The following is a 21,583-nucleotide window of genomic DNA, read 5'->3' on the forward strand; positions in this document are numbered from 1 at the left end:
TATAAATCTAAGTGGTAATTTTTTATGTGGATTATTCTCATCTTAGATTGTAATAAGGATTAAAAATCCTAAATTTACATAATGTTCTTATCATATACCTCCAGTTCTATGTTTATTATTTGGCTTAATCTCAAGGACTAATAGTCTGAATAACTCCTTTACCTGTATTGCCAGTAGTCTTTCAAATTAATTTATTATAAAATTTCRTATTTTGCAAAGGAATTTCAATATTTTAACTACTCTGTTTTAAGGCAAGTTACATTTTCGTCTTGCCATGTGAATAGAAAAAGCATTTGTTGTAAAATATATGTTACTGTCAGTGAACCAGGCTATTTTTGTGATTCAGAACTCATTATTAAGTAACCTCTGAATAGGTGACAGTTTTGATGAGTTCAGTTACAGTGGCCTTTCTTTCCTTATTCCTTGGATAATTCTGTACAGCTCAGTTAAAAGGAATTGGATCTATCTGCCCCTTTCAGCTTTCTCCCAAAGTTTTTGTTCCTCTTGATGAGAGGGGCTGTTATTTTCTGTTGTTTTATTTGATGCCTGGTCATTTTCTGTTTTCTATTATTGTCTTTGAGACATTCCTTCCAGTAATTTCTTCTTTGAGAATTTCTTTTTACTGCATATTCTCTCTCTCTAAAAGGAAGAACTTGTGTACTGCAAAGAGGATAGGAGAGTCCTTACAGAGTGACCCTCCAACAGATGTAAATGGATTCTATTTCTCTACTCAAAAAGAAAGGAATTTTGTGTTTGTTTTGGATTAGAGTACTCAGGTGGAAAGTTGGAAGGGACATTTAGAGAGTGTCTAGTTCAACCCCCACCACTCAAGCAGGGCCACCTCGAGCACATTGCGCAGGAAGCCCTACAGCCTCTCTGGGCAGCCTGTTCCAGCGCTCAGTCACCTTTACAGTAAAAAAAAAATTTTCCTTAGGTTCAGACAAAACTTCCTGTGTTTCAGTTTGTGCCCGTTGCCTCTCATCCTGTCACTGAGCACCACTGAAAACAGTCTTTACATGCTCCCCTCAGATATTTATACACATTGATAAGGTTTGTTCTCCGGGCAGAACAGTCTCAGCTCTCTCAGCCTTTCCCCGTATGAAGGATGCTCTCCTCCCTTAACCATCTTAGTAGCCATTCACTTGACTTACTCTACTAGCTCCGTCTCTCTCGTGCTGGGGAGCCCAGAGCTGGACACAGCACTCCCAAGTGTGGCCTCACGAAGTGCTGAGTAGAAAGGAAGGATCWCTTCCCTCAACCTGCTGGCAGTAGTCGTCTGAATGCTGCCCYGGATACCGTTGGCCTTATTTGCCACAAGGGCACATTGCTGGTTCAGGGTCAGCTTCTGGCCACAGGTYTTTCTCTGCAGGGCTGCTTGCCAGCAGGTCAGCCCCCAGCTTGTACTGGTACATGGAGTTATTCTTTCCTAGGTGCAGGACCCTGAACTTCCCTTTATAAGCTTCCCTTCATGAACTTCATAAGGTTCCTCTCTGCCCATTTCTCCTGCCTGTCAAGGTCACTCTGAATGGTGGCACAACCATGTGGTGTATCAGCCACTCCTTCCAGTTTTGTATCATCAACAAACTTGTTGAGGGCATTCAGTCTCATCATTAAGCCAAAAGTTGAACAGTATTGGACCCACTCTTGACCCTTGGGGTATGCTGCTAGTTACTGGCCTCCAATTACACTTTGCACCACTGACCAACCCTCTGAGCTTTGCCATTCAGCCAGTTTTCAGTCCACCTCACTGTCTGTTCATCTACCCTATACTTCATGAGCTTGCCTATAAGGATGGTAGGAGAGTCAGTGTTGAAAGCCTTACTGAAATCAAGGTAGACACCATCCGCCTCTCACCTCATCTGCCTGTCAGAATCCCCAGAGCTTGTATCAGTTTCCCTAAAACAATTTTTGGCTTACTAACAGACTATTTCTAAAGATGCTAAGCTGAAAGCTTTCACAAAACACCTTCACCTTGCTTACCAGCTCAGGTTCTATTAGAACATCTTCCTTGCCTTTCTTATTGAATCTATAGGCAGGTTTAGCTCAGTTGATTAGAGCGAGGTGCTGCTAGTGCTAAGGTCACGGGTTCAATCCCCTATAGGCTACGCTGACGGTTGGACTAGATGATCTCCGGAGGTCGCTTCCAACCTTACCATTCTATGATTCTGTGATACAGGATTGTTTAGCTCCTGTCCCCCAGCTTTTCTTCCTGGTTTGTCTGTGAGTTTGCCAGTGAGAGAGCAAAATTGCAATTACTTAAATCAAAAGGAATATCTGCTTCATATCAATGCTTCTTGGGACAGTTGGCTCTTCAGGAAGTAACTGTCTCATTGATGTGGCATGTCTGAGAAATCTGTCAAAAGGTAACTAGTAGTTTCTGGGCTATTCAGTAGTCTATGTGAAATATAATTTGGTGTCCGTCTAATTCCTAGTGAACCAGTGTAAGAAAGACACTGCACTGATTAGCACCTTTGCTAGAAATTTTGGTTAACTGTCTACTGAAGAAGTAGCTAAGTAGACTCATTTTGCCGTACTGATCCTTATTACTTATGTCACATCAACAAGAGAATGTAGAAAATTTTATATTGCTGCTACCTCTGGTGTCCCTACTGTGGATAAAGTACCAAGAGTTCTTTTAGATTTTTCTCCAGGAGTGCCAAGTGCCAGGGAATTGGCCAAAATTCTTGAAGAGTGTAAATATACACATACCATTAAGGTTTCTGTTTAGGTTCAAAGTATAGCAAAAATACTCAAACCAGTGAGTGTTCTTTGCTGCAGTTAGTCTGTTTTGGTGGTAGCCTTAGCCAAATAGTTGTGAAGTTGCACATGGTGGAGAAGAATTCTGTGCAGTTTATACTCAGAATAAGTTGACAACTGTAAACTATTTTTTATAATATAAAATCTTTCGTACTTGAACTATAACATTTTATTTAGAAGTTCAATATTGAACAGATATTCTAGTGAATTATTTAGTATCGTTTTTTTCATTGTACTTTATTACACCCTATCTGAATAAATTTGTCTTAAACAGAACACCAGCTAACATAATATGTGTTATTGCCAAATTCAACACTAACATATTTATCTTAATAAGATGAAAATTCCAGATTTCTTGACAATTCATTGTTAGATGCCTTTTGTCTGGAAAATTATTTTAAACTTAAAAGGGTTGAATTTTGCTCCTTGTGAGGAGATAGAAGTGTAGCTAAATACAGGAAGCAGGTGAATGTGAAAGACTAGAAAAATTGTAGTGGTTTGTTTGCACCTGTCTTATTTCTCTGTAGAGAATTGAGAAAACTATAATGCAAACAGTCTGCAAGATACTATAAAACTGAAGTTGCAGAACTTGTCTGAGAGGCCAGATACCAAGTTGCATCTAAAGTAAGGACTTGATAAAGGACTGGTAGTTCAGTTCTRTCTAGCCTTTAGAGTAACGTAGTCACTGATAATCACTTTACCTTTTGTCTAAATAAGATACTGCTTACTAATCCAAAGCGTTACATTAGTTTACAGTAGCATAACAAGCAAAATTTGACAGTAACTAATCTCTTCCTATAACAACTCTAGATAAAAACAGCCTGAAAAGAGCTCTGACTCTTCTTTCTCACCTCATAYGCGTATTATAATCTTACTTGCTGTGAAAAGGGAAAGAAGACATTCTTTTGTCCCTTAAAAGTAGTGAGTAGTCATTATTTGAGCACAGCTAATTGTAACTGTTTTCTTCAGAAAGACCTGTCTTTTATCACTGTAGGTACAAGCTTCCACAAAGGCTTTAAATTAAGTTGCTGTTCTGTGGGTAACTGCTTTTCTGAAGGAGTTCAGTAGATAGTCAATGAGAATTGYGAATGCTTTATATGTAATAAATACCAGGGAACAAGTAGTTCCTTGCATAAGCGTACCAAAATCTTTAAATATTAACATAGTCTTGTGACTTACTTTTTCTCTTATTTTGTATTCTCGTGTCTAACTCTTCTCTGATGAACTTCTAATACTCAAGAGCTGAAATATCTGCTAGAGAAGCAGATCTTTTTAACTGTTTATAAAAATGCCATTTYCTTATTTGTGATGTCACTCATAGGATGCAAAAACAAATGAAAAACTTTTAAAGATTTTATTTGGTGTTGCTGCCGTTACAACCGTCTCTGCAGTGGGTTAAAAGGTGCCGTAGCAGTTTGTATGCCATGGCAACATSAGCTAAAATTTCTTAAATCCTCAGCCAACGTGTAGACCTAGAGACTCGTGCCTTACACTGGCAATACCAGTTCAGATTCACAATGGCCATGATATGTAGCTGAAACACCTCCAAGGCAATGAGATGGACACTCACTCTACCAGTCTCTTCTCTGAGACAGTATATAGCTGAACGTGTCCAAACGTAAGGATTTAGGTAGTTGCCAATTAATAAGGTTTTGTAAACTTAGCAGTTATAACATTTGTTGTGATGCTACATTTTAGTGTTCAGATTCTCAGAACTATCTGTGATGGAACTTATGTCTTTGTTTAGTCTTTTTAATGTCTTTTTCTGCTTGCTTAGATTAAAAGTTCAGGAATTGATGGTTGAGAAGTGCAAAGCTTGGTTCTTTGTGCAGATGCATTGTAGTGCAGTTATTAGTTACGTGATCAAGTGATGTCTTCCATAAAGTGTATGCCTCGTTAATTCCATGCAATGGACCTACCATCYTCCTTAAAAAAGGACTTGTGCAGCTTGGCCCACACGAATGCTTTATAAAGATGTCACTGTATAAAAAGAAACTTCTTTTCCAATGTTAGTCAGATAACCTTATTCTAAACTCTCCAGTCTTTGACATGAATGAATTATTGCAAGATTTTCATCTGAAGTATTTATTTCAGTACAAGCCCTTTGGATTCAAATGGAAGACTGCCAACTTTTCTCTGAGATGATGCCTTACGTATTTAGAAATTTCTGACATTTATCAGCAGTGACTAATTGCCTTGTTGACTGAGAGACTTGAGTTTCAGTGTAAATTTGATTTCACATGTACTTAAACATCATTTTATCTTATGACTGCATATCTGTACCTATCATGGCATGTAGTTTTCAGCTATGGTGAAACCATAGTTGAAAACATTGTTCCTGTTCCAGTTTAATATTTGCATGTCAGTCTTCCCTTGCCTAATGTGAGTTTTTACTTTTGATATGAAAGTTACTTAAGCATCAATTTTCTGAGCATTAGTAAAGGCTTATTATAATGCAAGCCTTATTTTTTTTCCGTTAATTTACATTTAAAAATTATTAAAAGTAGTCTTGATCAGTAAAACTTATGTATCTTTTTAAAGAGGAACTAAATACTCTATCACAATATAAAGATGTTAATTCTAACACTTAAACAGACTCGAAAACTGGATGTATATTTTGAATATGAGGAAAAAATAATGAGCAAATCTACTCTGGATAAATCTCTCCTGGACATGATTTCTGACCCAGATGGTAAGTACTTTAAATCAGAACTTGGTATAAACTTTTTTAAGAGATGCAATAAATCTATACCTGCTATGACTTTAGGTTTGGTAAAGAGCATATATTTATTGAAAGCTATGCAAGACTTGTAAAGAAAACAGATTTTTACAGATTTTAGTAGTGGTCTGAAGAGTTTAGTTTAAGTTGAGTGACATCTGAAATACTTGCAAATCTTGTACAGCTCAAAATCCTTTCCTAGATACTTATTTCTGAAGGTCAAATATTTAAACTTTTTGTGCTTCCCCAGTACTTATAGCATGAAACAGTGTAGTCTAAACAATACTGTTCTATTAGAATTCTGCATTTTTATAAAGCATRCAAGCCTCACAAATAGTGTGAAAATGGACATTTCACAGGATTTGAATAGGTCATTGAGTGGAACTGTAGGTGGCTTTGCTCCAAAAAGCGAAGGAGCGTTGGAGCTTTTCCAAAAAGGAAAAGCATTGGAGAAGGTAGAGAGAAGGGAGGCAAAATATAAATTGACTGGTTCACTTAGAGACCTATAAGAGGCTGTGGCTTTTCTGTTTGCTTTCAGCATCTATGGGCAGAGCATCCCAGCCTCTCTTTCCTATATGGTTCATTTATAGCAAAGCTTTGCCTGCTGGGTGAAATCTAGATTCTATATTGGCAGAAGGTTGAGACAAGAATGGGTTCTCAGCTTTTTATAGTATCAATAGCACAGAGGCTTCAGATCACTGTCATTGCAACCTTTCACAGCCAGAGTTGTTACAACTTTCTGATGGTTTGCAGTATGATCTGATACCAGTCATCTTGAACAAAATAGTCTGCAGAACAAGGTCATAAAACTGAAGYTGAGACCACAGATCTGTCTGCAGGGGAAAATATTAGTAAGTATGTTGGCAAACTTTGAGCTTTTAGAGGTAGAACAGGGTCTCCCCTCTTTCCCCAATGTGCGCTCTAACAAAAAAAATTACTATTGCATGCCTGTGGATATAGCCTTGTATCTATGTACTGGACTTAACATATGTTTGAAGTTTCTAGAATGGTTCCTATTATAGAAACAATATATATAAATGCTACAGTGTTTCCTTTTTAATCTTTTATTATTTTCTGTGCATACAGAGTCAAAGGCAGTAAAAGAAGTAATACATTACTGATGGAAGTTCAGGCTGAAGTTTTACAGATCTCAGATCAAATGCAGTTGCAGGAAACTAACAGATTTTCCGAAAATCTGTAGTCAGACRTAGTAATTCAATACAGATACGTGTTGTTAATGTGAAGTTAATATGAATATGTAATAATAAGAAGAATATCTACTTCTGTTTAGTATTAGGGCAAACTATTCCATGTTTAGAATTAATTGTTTGCATACTATTTTGACTTTATCTTTTATATTTGTGCAAACAGCTGATGCTTTATACATGAAAACAGAAGTGATTATGCTTTCTAGTATTTCCTGCTGGATCAGTTAYTTTTTCTCTGAACCCATGATTTCTATGCATTTTTGGATTGCAATATAGATCAAATTGTTTTCCAAGCTTGATGAATYATATCAGCATTCCTATTAATAAAGTGCTTGATTGTCAAACAAAAGAAAGATTAGATATTTCCTAGGTAGAGTTTCCCTTCATAAGTAGTCAGATATTTACCATAACAYACAAATTTAATATTTCACATGCTTTCTCTATGATGAAGATAGGTTTATATAACAAAAGGTTTTAAGTTAAAGCACAGAGGTTGTTTAAGGGCATGCTGTCTTCTAAAAATGGCTGGCTTCCTATTGAGTGATTAATTGTGAGGTACCAACAGAAAACATTTATTTTGAAGGAATCATACATAAAGTCTTCCAGCRCATTTGGTGGTGAACTGTTTGTATTATCTGTGGGATACTTTTTTCGAGGACTATGATTTCTGCAGAGCTTTTCACAACAGCATGTAATCTTGAGCATGCAACAGCTTCAGTTTCCTGTTTCCTTTTTTCTTACTGTCTTGTAGCTAATCTACCACTCATTGCAATTAGCTGCCTCCCAGTTCAGTAGATATTATTTCATCCTGGAATAGTGATAAAACTGGAGTTAGTGCGAAGTTAAGCAGTAGCCCTGAAAGCTTCCTTCTGGGTTGTGAATGGAGAAGAAAATTGCTTCTATTCTCAGTCTGCCAAGTTAATTTTTTTTTTCAAAACATTACAACTCCCCACTCCTACCACCCATGCTGTCACTGACTCTTACCTTAGAATAAAATATTGAACATTTTTAGAGGCAGTGGACCTGAGYGTTTTGATTTATCACTGCTATGATTTACATCAGTAGTCTGTTTAGAGGAACATACTTCTGCCAGGCAAAATGGGTTTTCTAAGGTTCAGTGAACAGTACAATATATAATCATAGATTTTTTTTCAATTTATTATTTTTTAGTAAGACAAAATACCACTTATGTTCCTGTGTGAGATCACTTACACTCCTGTGAGCACAAACCTTCCAGGAGTTTTGTAAATACAGTATATCTGCTCACTCAGAGAAGTGCTACCAAGTGCCAGCCAACTTTGGTTGAAACTGGAACTTAGTGATCAGCAAAGTACTGAAAAAAGTTATAAATTGGCTAGTTGGAAGCCAAGTATGAACAGTTATACAGTATATTTAGAGCATTTGAAGTACTTTTACCAGGTTGACTCCAAGTCGGTATCTACTTTGAAAGCTGGCTTTTGGTTCTGATAATACAGTTTTTTTCCAGTTCTTCTAACATGCTAGTATTTGTTAAAGATTAATGAAACTTATTTTCCACAAAAATTATATCTACTCATAAATGTTCATTACAACAGTGAATGGCCTAAGGAATGGACTACTTAACTTCTGCCAAACTAAATATATACTCACTTACAAACAACGTTATATTTTAAGTTAGATGATCCTCTGCTGACAACATGATTATTGCTTTCCGTAGTGGGGAAAACAAGGTTATCTCTTTTCTACTCCACAAGTGTAAAAAAAATGCCTTTTTTAGTGCTGTACTATATCTAAAGGTATTGGGCTTTTTAATGAARTATTAAATTACAAATTTATAAGTTTGTTTCGAGAAGTTTTGGTTCTGAAATCTTACTTTTAAACCTTGCACTTTGCTAAYAAGTGATTCTGGTCTTGTAGAAACTGGTAGAAGCTATTCAAAATTTGATGCAGTTGTTTACTAACTAACACAAGAATGGTCATATGATCATTTTGATGTGACAAAGATTAATTCCCATTGATAATTGTTTCCAAAAATTCATAACAGTGTTTTTATCCAAGGAGTGGTGTGAGTGATTAAGGAGGTGARATACTTCCTGGAATACTACATTGGAAATTTAGGTTTAGGGTTTTTCTGACCAAAACTGCACTTAAGTTCTTTTGCAGCCTTTGCAGGTTTCAGTACTGTCAACCATAGAGCTGCATAAACGAATTTGTAGAGCTAAAGAAATAATGTGCTGTGGTACATTATCTTTCRTCTCTTCTTTCATTGATCTTGCAATCTCCTCATAAAATGAGACATAATGCCATTAGGAAACTTGTTATTTTGTGTGTTATTTGAAAAAGAAGTGCTCCAGGCAAAACAGGCAAGCGTCAATAACACCTCAGCAGCACTGATCTAATCTGTCCAATTTTTCAGTAAAATTGCTGGATRTCTTTTTACCATTTTATAGTCTGAACAAGTCCATGGATGTTTTATAGGTATAATAATTGTCTTCCTAGCTAACGGTCTGAATGTGCATATATACTGTTACTGAAAAGTAATTAACATAGTAGCATATTTACAATTCTAGGGCTTTTATCTCTTTTGTTCACTGCAGCGGGAACTCCAGAAGACAAAATGAGATTGTTTCTTATCTATTACATAAGCTCAGCGCAGGCACCTTCAGAGGTATGTTCTTTACAGCTTGCAACACCAAATTTTGCCAGGCAGGTTTTTTCTGTATCATCTCAGTCCTGAGTAAGTATTTCTCCTTCTCTTTAAGGAAAAGTACAAAATGCCCAGGTAATATTAAAAATTTTAAAAAATGTAGTATTACCAGGGAGTCTCTCTGCTTTCAGAGCTTTAGGTATGCTTTTGAAGGATCTGAATGGCTACTAAGAATGAAGAAATTTTTGAAACCTTTTGAAAACTTTCATCTTTGAAATATTTAGTTCGGAGTTACCTCAAGACACGTCTTGGTACACTTGCTGTTACTCTTCTCCACTGCTCAGTAGATATATCAAAATGTTAATATGATTCTTCTCACTTTGTTCTTATACATTCAAAAGTATAATTTGTTCTGTTTACTAGCAGATATGTAAAGGAAATGCTTCTTGTTTCTTAATATTTCTCTTGAGTTTATGAAGATGAATTTCAAAGATTTTTTTCATTATACTATTGAAATGTTATATAATACAGAATTAATATAGATAACGTGGAATTATTGTATCATAAACTGCTATACTGACTMAAACTGGTAGAAAAAATATCCTAGTTTAGGCAAACATAAAGTATTCTCTTTGAATCTATTATTTTAATGTATTTACTTTGAATATTCTCTGTAAGTCTACTCTAACTCTTCTTCATTTTTTACTAGTTTCTATCGTGACATTTTACAGAAACCAATATTCTGTCAGATTTTTGRAATGTGCTGGTATAACAGACTGTTCATTAAGTTGAAAGTGCATAGGATTTAATTCCACAACTACTTCTAAATTTAATGAGAGCTACTGTTAGCCAATTGCATTTTAAGTTGCATTTTCATACGTATTAGGGGATGAGATAAAGTTTAATAATTTCTTTTTAATTTTATTTTCTTTATGCTATGGCTTTACACTGCTTATTTAGTTAAAGATACCTGTCTTTTCACATAAAGAGAGTTAAGAGTAGTCTAAACTATTTGCAATTCTCCACTTTATCATTTCAGGTTGATTTGGAGCAGTATAAAAAAGCATTGATGGATGCAGGATGTAATCTTGCTCCTTTGAGCTATATAAAGCAATGGAAGTAAGTCGTGTCTTTTTTCTTCCTAGTTGAGAATATAATTATGTAGTTTTATAGAACTCAGCACTGATACCAGTGAATTTTGCATTACTTCTGATACTGTAAATTATCCTTAAATATCTGTTCTGGCATAACATTTTATTGTCATTGTTTTGGTAATACATACAAGGCTTATTTTAAAACTAAACTCTAATGGTGCCAGAACTATGTTGAACATGACATAATGCAGTGTACTTAATGATTCRAAACAGTAACAACTTACTGAAGGCAGTCCGGTGAAGAAGTTGGGCTCGTTCGGACAGCAGATTTTTTTGATTGTACCAAAGGAGCATGATATCTATCAGTTATTTTAGTTTTACATGTTATAGAAGTAAATCTTTAAATCTAGTCCCCTTTACTTTCTTAACTATTGTATCTCTAGACAAGAGTGATACGTGTAGTAAATAGTTGCTTCAGGAATGAATTTGAGAAGAAGTATTTTTACTTTCAAATGACTATAGAGTGGAGCATTCTACAGCAGGATGTGTCGTGAGATGARGCATTTGATTTCTACCTCTGCTTTCACAGGGCTTTCACTAAGATGGCTTCAGCTCCAACCAGCTATGGAAACACTACGCCTAAACCTTTAGGGTATGTTTTTCATCCATTTTCTGTAAGGTTTTGGATTCTATTAGCTTATTTCAGAAGTGCTGAAAGTATGATCAGTGCTGTACAAGGCCAAGAATAAAACATTTCCCCATCTATAGAAGTTTTAWGTTAATGACAAAATTACAAGCACACATAATTTTCATAGCCAATTAACAGTGTACAGGACTTGCATTCAGGAAACCTGAAGAATCTGTGACTAAATCTACAAAGTAACTTAGTATAGTAGTATCTGTGACTGCGTGTTAAATGTTTAGGTTCCCACAGGAGAATTCATTACCAAGAGATGGATCTACAGCAGCCATTGTACTGAGCCTGATGGCAGAAATGGAGAACATCCCTATGCATTCAAAACTAACTTCCTCCAGGGCTGAGAGAGAGTCTGGGGTGAAAGAATGCCCTGCCCTGTTTTTCTCTTAGGATCTCCTGGGCTTGGTGTCTGACATAATATTGAAAGGTATAATTATTTATTTCAAGACATGACCAGAGAAGATAATGGCTGTACATGACCCARTGCTGTGGGCTCATGTTCCCCACCTAGAATGCAGGACTCAAGTCACTYTGTTCTTGAGAGGATTTGAATCTTCATTACCCCAGTTCTTTCAGAAAAAGCTCTGTCACAAGGAGGCTTTAGAGTAGTATGGTTAGGAATTCCATCATATTCACTAATGCTATCTCRCTTGAAAAAATTACTCTTTGGTAGGTTATATTATAGGTATATTCCCATTCCACTTGCTTGTCCTCTGTTTTGAAGGATRACTGATTTCATAAAAACCTGAATGACTTAAGTAACGGTGTATGAGTTTCATCACAACAGACTAACTCTGTAACTTAAGGATTAGGGTACAAATATGTGGGTGTRTGGGAACTATGGGGTTCAAATTATCTGACAAATAGGATATTTTAGCACTTTCACAGCTTCGTAAATCTTGCCTGTACTGACTGACTTCAGTAAAAGAATAGTGCTGCTGTGTTATGCCCTTCTTCCTAGTTTGATGAATACAAGAAGGTCTTTTTAGATCAGGCAGCCAAGGTGGAGGAAAACACTGGTCTACAAGTTCCTTTGAAAATCTGCGTGTAAGGCAAAGACTGAGTTTTAAGTCTGTGATTGTTCCGATGCAAAGCTTTTTGGAGCTGGGATATTACGTGCCATTCAAAGGAGATAACAACTAAGCAGTTTTAAAATTTATTGTTTGGATTTAGACACCTAAACTAGACACTGATGAAGGATGTCTATGCCTGAATCCCTTTGTGAATCTATCCCTTACACTTTTTTCATTATGTGAAATGTGCATCTCATTAGTGAAGAACATTACCTTTTAAGTAATTTATCTTTGGAAATGATCTTTTAATGGCAATTTTGCTCAAAATCTGCTAAGTCTATGATTATAAATTATATTAGGTAAATGTAGGTTGAGGGCAGAGGGTTAAGCTGAAATTTTCCTGCTTTAGCCCTTAACGACAAAACGTATTTTTTCCAGTCATTTCTTTATAAAATACGTAGTTTCCACATGGCAGTCCTGTACTAATATATTCAGTTTCCTTATAAATCTCTAATGTTTTTATTGTTGAGTTCTACATTACGGCTGTTATAAAGTCTGTTTAGCTGTTGGTTCTGAGCAATATTTCAGTTGACAGGTGCTTCACTTCCATCAGTTCTGATGGGAGTTGGATATGAGCATAAAGCTAACAGKGCGTGTAAAAATGTGAATTTTCAAATTCAAACCCTATTAGAAAGGTATTTGTTTTGGTTTGCATTTCTCTTGAAARGTTATCTGGAAGCACAAAGAACGCAAGATATTCACTAACAATTTTTCATATCTAATCTGCCTGTGAAGTTAGGATGCTTAAATTTGGAGTTGTTAATATGTATGTTTTGGGTGAAAAGCGATATTGTTCAGAGAAAGGGGGCAGCATAGATAGAAGAGTTAGCTTTTTTTTGGCTGCTCAGAGTATGCATCAAATAGGAGAGATCATGATGATAGATCAGCAGTTTATTGAATTTTTTTCATTCAAAATTAACTATGTCTAGCTGCTTTTGACTAATTTTTATRTAAATATAGTACCTAACTTGCTGAAGTCAGAGCCATAGCTATATGCATGACTTTTATTTTTAACTGGTGTTGTGCAAGAACTATTTTTTTTTCTGGCAGCTCTAAATTTGTTTGAGTCAGCAACAAATATGAAATATATTATTCTTTCAGTTACATTAGCAAAATATGTATTTTTATATGTAAATATAAAATTTATTTTCATAGATGTCACTAAATGTTTACTAAAAAAAGCAATTATCTTCTGCGTGTAAGGATTAACGTGGACCATTTATTGTTGTAAAATTAGTTGAAATTTTGGAATAACAAAAATAACTTCCTGAGTGCATTGTTGGGGTTTTTCCATCGAAGATGATAGGTATTTGGGGRAAAAAAAGTTGAGTTTTATGCAAACTGATACAGGGATTAAAAGCACTCCTTTATTAAATTAAACCATTTTTTTAGTGCCCATCAGATTACAAATGGAAATGTGTGTGAAATCACTTCAAAGTTTTACTCCAAAATTGTTCTTACCAAATAAAGAAAAGATGTTGAGGAAGTGAGCATCTATTTCTTTTTTTTAACTTACACGATATCTTTATTTTGTTTTTTCAGTTTGTTTTCACGTGTTATGAATACAGGATCACAGTTTGTGATGGAAGGAGTAAAGAACTTGGTACTGAAACAGCAAGTAAGTTTAAAGACTAATAAATAAAAATTTTAGACTATTGAGTGAGCATTGTGAACACTTAGAAAAATGACTCATTTTCTCTGTCAAATTTTAATGAAATTAGTTGTGCAGTTTAAAACAAAAAACTGGTAGATTTGTCACTTTGTAGCTTTCAGCTTTTAGGCAAGTAATGAATAAAACTCAAATTGTCTTCAAGTACCTCCATTTGTTAGGAAATAGATCCCAATATGGATGATTAAGACTGATTTCAGCATTGTAAAAAGAGCAGCTGTGGAATACTTAAAAATAGACTAGACCTTTTTAAAGACAAAAACCCCTTCATGTTTCTGCTTAGAACAGCACATATCAAATACAGCTGTTCTAGAATGATTGAAGGGATGAAAGTGTCATTCTGTCTGTTCGGTTACAGCAACTACAATCTTGAAATGTGCTTGAAAATCAGCGTATGTTATGAGATGAGTTATACCTTTGAATATTCATTTAACTTGAGAAAACATTTCAGAGTATAGCTCATGCAAACTTCAAGGTACCATCAAGACATCTCTATACACTTTGTATAACATTTTTGTAGCTGAATTTCAAATTTTGGTGACGAGAAACCTGCTTCCCTGTAGAGGACACATTCTTTTAACTGATAYACACTTTTATCAGGTGACAACAACAAAATATTTACTCAATATGCATTGTTAAAAATCTTAACTCTGAAATATTTGATCATCAGGATTTCTAAGAWGATGATTGTTAGTCATATTATCACTGTTCATGGAAGCACCAGAAGTTAATTTAGAAATAAAGCAGGCTGTAAATGCCTTTGATTGTGTAATATAGGTACTAAACAAAATGAAATCTCAACTCAAACTAAACAWCTGCTTGACATAGTTAATCTGAGCTATTGTTTCTTTAATCATTGTTATACATAGTTGATACGTGAAAAGTATCAGCTATCACGTGAAAGTTTTAAAATTGGTTTCCATAGCTTTTGTAAGGTAGTCAATGAAAGTAATTCTGTAGGAATTTCACGATGACTAGAGCTGATAAATTGTATTGCAGAATTACAGAGCAGTGCAATGTCATGAAATACAGTTGAGAAAACTGTTTTAAATTTGAAGCTTTTCTATTTTATATAGAACSTCAGATGAATTGGTTTTCTTAATAGTAGGCAATAATTACATTCTATATGAAACTTCCTATTCTTGTATTAAAAGTTACRTGATTTCTTTCAACATGTAGCTTCYAAATCTAGCTTCCATATCCTAGGATGGTGTCACCTTGTGCCCTTTTTTCCCTTTGTTCTTACTTCCTGGGCAATTCCAGGGAACGACTGTCTCTCTTGCAATAGAGCTATTTCATCTTCATTTACCTTGGGAGTTTTAATCCTTTTTGCCATGCCAGATTACATTTAGGGTTTTTTCAGCATGTTTTGAACCCACACATGGCTTTTAATGCTATCATTTATAGAACAAGCATCATAGTAGCTCCAAGCTTGACTTCAAAAACGTAGCATTATGTATACATATCTTTGGGTCAAAAATTCTTTGGTTTTGGATCTACATCCAAAAAATGACTAAAAATATGCTATAAGAGCAAGCTTCTTTACACAAACTATAGTGGAGGTTCTGGCTACTTTGAGGCAGAAGATAAAAAMCGAGTGGCAAATTGAAGGTTGCCATTGGTAGCTGAAGGACAGTGTGGTCTGGAGCGGAGAAGAATTTATTTGAATTAGAATTGCATGATGACTGCAGGGCATATTGGTGGAACTACAATGGAGAGCAGGACAGTGTAGCTCTGTTCACAGCTCTGGAGCAGGAATTCTTGCAGTCTGAAACTTAGCCTCCACTGATACAGAACTGGGCACTGTGCTCAGGTTTGAGGATAGATCAGCTTCTCTGTGGGAGAAAAGTAAAGGAAGAGGAAGTTTTTGCTCTGGCTCTCTAGGAAAGCACTCGTGAAACGAGGCTCTGAATGCAGCTGACCCTGCAAACCTTATTCTGAAGTTGCCTCACACTGCTTGGCAAGCATTACTAGTGTTTATTAGTTTCTTCTGTCTCTCACATAAGCCTTTATTGGTTTTTATTTATTTATTAGCCTATCCAAGCTTTTGCTAGGCATCCACAGGAGAGTGCTGCTGTCTAACCATGGAATGTCTCCCTTGTGTTTACCATGCCCTGCTAATGAATGCTCTTGAACCAAATGCTCTTTTATTTAAAGAAGAAAAAATGCATTTGTTCTGGGGTCTGGGGTTTGTTGTTTGCTTGTTCGTCACAARTACTAGTTTTCTCATTCTCTGGATGCCGTTGCATTTGTAATGCCTCTAAGTATGATGTAGATTAGGAATTCAAAACATAAACTGAAGTGCAATGTGGTGCAGTTTTTTATGGTACAACCATTTCAGTTGTACAACCAAAACTTGAAACAAATGTTTCTCTTTTTTAATAGGAACATTGTTCTTCTATGCTAGCTCTGCACTAGGATACTTCCTATCATAGCTACTATAGCTTCATAATTAGAAATTTGGAGTACCTTCTAACAAAGCAAAACCATCTACTGCAGGAAAACAAGTTTTGCTAGTATAGTGCCATCTGCTGCGGTTCTAGGACACAGTTTTGTAATAACATTCTGTATGTAGCAGACTCTCTCCTAAACTTTAGGTATGTTTACTTTATTAAAGAGGAAGAAACGTTTTCCATGAAGGCTTTCTATTTACTATAGAATAGTAAAAATACTGAAGCAGTAGTATAGTGAATACTATACCATAAAAAATGTCACTGGATAAAAAATGTAAATTCTCATAGATTATGACATGCTGTATTGTTATTGAAATAAAAACTAGTCACAAAAATAATGCTYTGCCAAAAACAATTCAAGTATATTATTTTGTAATACAGTAAGGTAAGTGCAGTTGCTCAGTTGAGTTTCCTCATCTGGACTTGTATTTGTGCTAGCTATTAGAAGACAGATTTGTAGATACATTTGGACATGAGATTCTTCACTTGATTCACTTCTTTGCATTTGACATTCAAAACACTTCCTGAAACATAGTAAAAAAAAAAAATAGTAGTTTGGCTTACAGAAAAAATGCTTAACAGCAGTGTACATTACATGAAACTTTGACCATTTATTGTATCTACATTATCTTCTGTTGTTTGTTATATCTTCTGCCAGTGTTACTAGTTCATGTGGAACTTCTGTTTATTCTTTATACAAAGAATATCTGTGTAATTCAAGTTTGGAGTATTTGATGTTAACAAATGTTGTTCATAAGCATAATGGTACAATCATTTAACCACTGTAATTACTAACACATCAGTCCTCTTAACTCCTTTGCCCAATCTTATTAGTACAGTGAGAATTTAAAACTCCCCTAAAATAGGTCATCTATCCTGATTGACTGTTACAATTGCTAATGGGTAAGCTGTTACAAGATGAATCTCTTGTAACCCAGGTCTAGAATTAGAAAGTACTGTATAACTTCAACCTTCTTAGACCTATAGTGTTGGAAAGTTTCTATATTACAATGCATATATAGGTACACAACATACCACTTCTGGTAGAGTTACTCATGTTTGAATTTCTAGAAGTCTTCCAGTTTGGATTGGTTGCTTATTTAAACAGAGAATGGGGAGGAGAAAGGGGGTCATGTTAAATGTGGACTGCTGAGGAAAATACTATGCTTTATAGCAGAGACTTTATTTTGATTCAGTAATTTTTTTAAGTAGCTTTATATTTGTTCTTTGAGGAGTAGCCTGGGGGGAAAAAATAGTCGCTATTTTGTACAGAAAGTGTTTTGGGTGATGATAAAAATGCACAATCTCTACAAAACATGAGAAGCAAAACAGTTTAAAGTAACTTTTCAAATGTTCTGTTGACAAATAGCTCAAATCTTTCAAGTGTTGAACATCTTATTCCATATATTATAGTGTGCCTGTGAATAGTAAACAATTCAGTATTCGATTAGTTTCATATTCTATTTCACAGAATCTACCAGTCACACGTATATTGGACAACCTTATGGAGATGAAGTCAAACCCTGTGAGTATATCTACCTTCAAGTGGAAAGAGATGGGACAAACAAAATTTTTAAGCTGTGAYATGTAATAGTCATGGCAATTCTTTGTACTTGATATAGCAGTTAAATCTAATGATGCTGTKTCTCAATAGTAGAACTATTTTTGTAACAATTGCATCAGAATTTTTAGCATAAAAGTAGTTTCTAAATGATGRGAATTTATTGGATATCATTGATCTATTTATCACTTTCTTATTCTTCTGTTAAGGGAAGTGAGAGTGGAAGCACTGTTTTTGAGTTCTTGGCTTCTAACGCCTAGTAGTATACCCARTTCCTGTTGCTTTTAAATTTCTTGAAGTTAATTTGTGGCTTGAAGATAACTTTTTTTYCCCAAGATTGTAATTTCARAAGTCAAGCAGTTACTGAGTATATTGCATAAAATTGTTTTTTCCACATCTTTAAAGCTGTTTATGGGAAAATAGTATTATCTGGGTCTTTCAGTTCACGAGCAGGTTTGGTTTTGGGTCAGACRTGCCCTTGTTTCTCCTTGTTTCTATGAAAATTTATTCAGATTTACCTAAGGTATAAACTTTTGAAAAGCTTAAATTTTAGTTGCATAGTCAARAGATTTGCTAGAATTTAAAGCAAAAAATAGCCCCAAATCTTGTCTACGTAGTGTGTGGTCAAGACTGCTTTATCCTCACTGTGTGCTGAGTTCCTTCAGCATTCTTACGTACRACCATACTGTACGTGAATTTGTTCTGAAAAAACACATTTTGAAAGTTACTTTAAAAGCTTTRATATGTCTACCACATTTCATTGATCTTTCTGTTTTAATGACACTAAAATCAGATTAGGATACAACTACAGTATCTCACACTGGTTTAGCAGTATACCTAGAAAGGTAAGGAAAGGGAGAAAATTGCTCTGATCTCATCAATTGATCAATATTTTGCACTACAAAAGCAAGTTTTTACACCATTTTACTTAACTATGTTTTTAAAGTACAAAGAATACATGGACTTGACAATWCTGAATTTTGTCAATAGCTGAATTTTCACACTGCAGCTTAACTAGGTCTCATGCTTTCCAGCTGTTCAGACCTGGGCCATCTGCATCCACTGATCCATCTTTGCCTCTTTAATAGGATATGCCTACTTTACATTTTAGTTACTTTAGTAACTAAACTTCAGCTTTAGTTAGYGTTCAGTTGTGCATCATCTCCAGAGCTGCCCAAGTCCAGCAAGTTTAATGATAGGCTTTCTCTTTTCTGCAGTGGTTATGACAGAAATGAAGGAATGCCCGGTATTAATAATAGCGTATTAATCATATGTAATAGAGAGATAAGTAATAGTAAAACAAGAAGGTAATCAATATGCAGGTAATCCTGCCTTTTCTTAAACTTTATTTTAGAACTATATGTGATGACTGGTAGGCAGAAAATCTGCTTTCAGTTAACGAACCAAGAAATTGATGCTTTCAGGCCTAAGAGGGGTGGTTGTCCTTATATGCGAGACTCCGCAAAGATACACTGACAAGGAAGCTGTAGTCTCCTTCACCTGTTACCAGCCCCACCATTCTAGTAAATCTGCTGCAYGAGAGAAAAATGTCAACAACTTTGAAAAGATCTTTTAGCCAATTTTATATAGTCAACCGGTAGAGGTCGCTCAGAATGCTTAATATGGAAAACTGAAATTCAAAACTACTAGCCACTTAGATTAGGTGAAAATAATTAAAAAAAAAAAATCTAATAAACACTAACTTCCTCAGCCTACAAGTTTAGGAATTGGTTTGGAAAAGTTTGCAAGTCAYATGCTTTATTTTTGTTGACTTGATACTGTCAAATTGCACTTAGTAAAGAACAGCCTAGGTCACTTCAGTAACTTGGAAAAAACATTGACCTTCTCACTTGAAAAACAGACTGAAGCAGTCCTTCAGACAGAGGCCTCGTCTTTCACTGCCACGTCAGACACTAGAAWTCATGGCCCCAAAATGGATATCCTATTTGTCAAGTCTTAGGAGACAAGGGAAACCCTAAAGAATAGTTCTCTTAACCTATAGGAAAATTTTCCCTTTAAGCTAACAGAAGGAAGCTAGAGAGTCATTGTGAAATATGTTTAGGCTTGTTGTTGGATCAACAAAAATGCATCTGGAAAAGGACRATGTGTAGATTTACAGAGTCCCTGTGGCCTCTGTTCTTCCGATGTTCGAGGTCCTTTCCAGCCTCGGAATGGACAGCCATTGCCCTGCTGGCAAAAGACATGGCAGAGAGAGTTTAAGATTTTTTTTCTTTAAACAACATCATAGAAGAAAATTTCCTTTATACTTCACTGAATCTTACTAGCTAACCACAGTGGTCAGTGTGTGAAGTGTACATACAGATAAATGTTTACACTTTTATGCAAAATTAGAACAGATTATTCAGAAGTAATGCTAATTGAGTGTAAATAGATTTAAATTATATTGTTGCTTTCTATATTTTAACATAAAGTAATATACTAAAGGTAAAATTTGTACCATAGTCATTCACAAATATTCCTGTCAGTTAAAAATTTTAAATTATTAAGAATAGTATGCATTGCATAACTAATATACAGTTGTCTTTAAATCACTTTGTGTGTTCCTCAAGTACTTGTCCCTGCTGCTTGTTTTGTCTGAAGGACAACTATTAGGAAGGCCAAATAAGTCCACATTTGTGGTTTCAAAGTTTTTCATGAGCAGGAACAGAAGGAAAACTGTTACGGGCAAAAATATCATCGTGTAATTTTTTTTAACCGTCGTGTAAATCAAGAAGAATTATTTCTGCTGAACGGAACCATCAAAACACAAAGATCCTGCATGTAATTTGTCCATAAACTAAACTTCACAGCACCTGGCTGAAAATGTAGTATAGAAACAGATGAAAGCCAACTAGCTGTCAGAAACAGTTACTAAGACACTTTGTTTTTCATCTATAATAACTGGCAAAAATCTTGCTTGTTGCCAATAAAAATACTGGATACGTCTCAATGTTTTGCACGAAGAAAAATTTTTTTGTGCAGTTTACAGTTCTTGTAGAACTTGCTTCTTCACAAATGTAATTTTGTTTTAATAAGAGTCATAAATCATGAAATGAAAAGGATAAGTTTCATAATAGTAGCAGATTTTGATCTATGCTGTATTTAGCTTTCATTGCCATAAAAGTGTTTTGTTTTATAATTTTAAATCAATAGGAGATCACTGTAACCTGGAAAATTTTAACATTCATAACTAACCACATGATATTCCTCTAAAACTGGTAACGCATTTTTTTTTTCCTGCCTGATGCCTTTCTGCTGGGATTTATTATGCAACCGATTTATTTTTTGGAAAGTTCGTAATAGTGGATTTTAGATGAACCAGAAACAAAGAGTCACTTCAGTAGCACCCTTCATGGCTCTAACTTTTGTGGAAGAACTACTGTTCAACTGAACTGCACTGGTTCAGTTATATATCAACATAAATATATGTGGACATCACAACTAATTTTGTATGATGTAACTTCTAAATGGAAAATTGCATTGGTCTGAATGATGTTTAATATATAAGTAAAACATTTTGTAAGCTGAGATTATAGTCTTTAATATTAAAAGCATATTTTTTAATAGGAGACAGATGACTACAGGTATTTTGACCCCAAGATGCTCCGAGGTAGTGACAGGTGAGTTTACTCTGAGATTTGCTTTTTTGTTTCTGCTACATGAAATGGATAATTTAAGAAATTTTTATTTTAAATGCTGACTGCACAAGTTATTTAATTATTAATT

At 35.0% G+C, this 21,583-nt stretch overlaps 1 protein-coding gene across 1 annotated transcript in view; it reads left to right on the plus strand.

Moving 5' to 3' along the window:
• SCFD1 (sec1 family domain containing 1) overlaps window positions 1–21,583 on the plus strand; it is a 51,766-nt gene that overhangs the window by 23,450 nt on the left and 6,733 nt on the right. Inside the window, exons 14-20 of the mRNA XM_085301657.1 lie at window positions 5,353–5,449; window positions 9,261–9,331; window positions 10,350–10,429; window positions 10,994–11,056; window positions 13,717–13,792; window positions 17,768–17,821; window positions 21,425–21,477. Of these exons, the coding sequence (XP_085157783.1) occupies window positions 5,353–5,449; window positions 9,261–9,331; window positions 10,350–10,429; window positions 10,994–11,056; window positions 13,717–13,792; window positions 17,768–17,821; window positions 21,425–21,477 (494 nt within the window). The remainder of the gene's footprint in view (window positions 1–5,352; window positions 5,450–9,260; window positions 9,332–10,349; window positions 10,430–10,993; window positions 11,057–13,716; window positions 13,793–17,767; window positions 17,822–21,424; window positions 21,478–21,583) is intronic.

The sequence above is a fragment of the Rhea americana genome, unplaced genomic scaffold, assembly GCF_003343005.1.
Source record: "Rhea americana isolate MKP2758 unplaced genomic scaffold, rheAme1 scaffold_18, whole genome shotgun sequence".
Taxonomy (NCBI): domain Eukaryota; kingdom Metazoa; phylum Chordata; class Aves; order Rheiformes; family Rheidae; genus Rhea; species Rhea americana.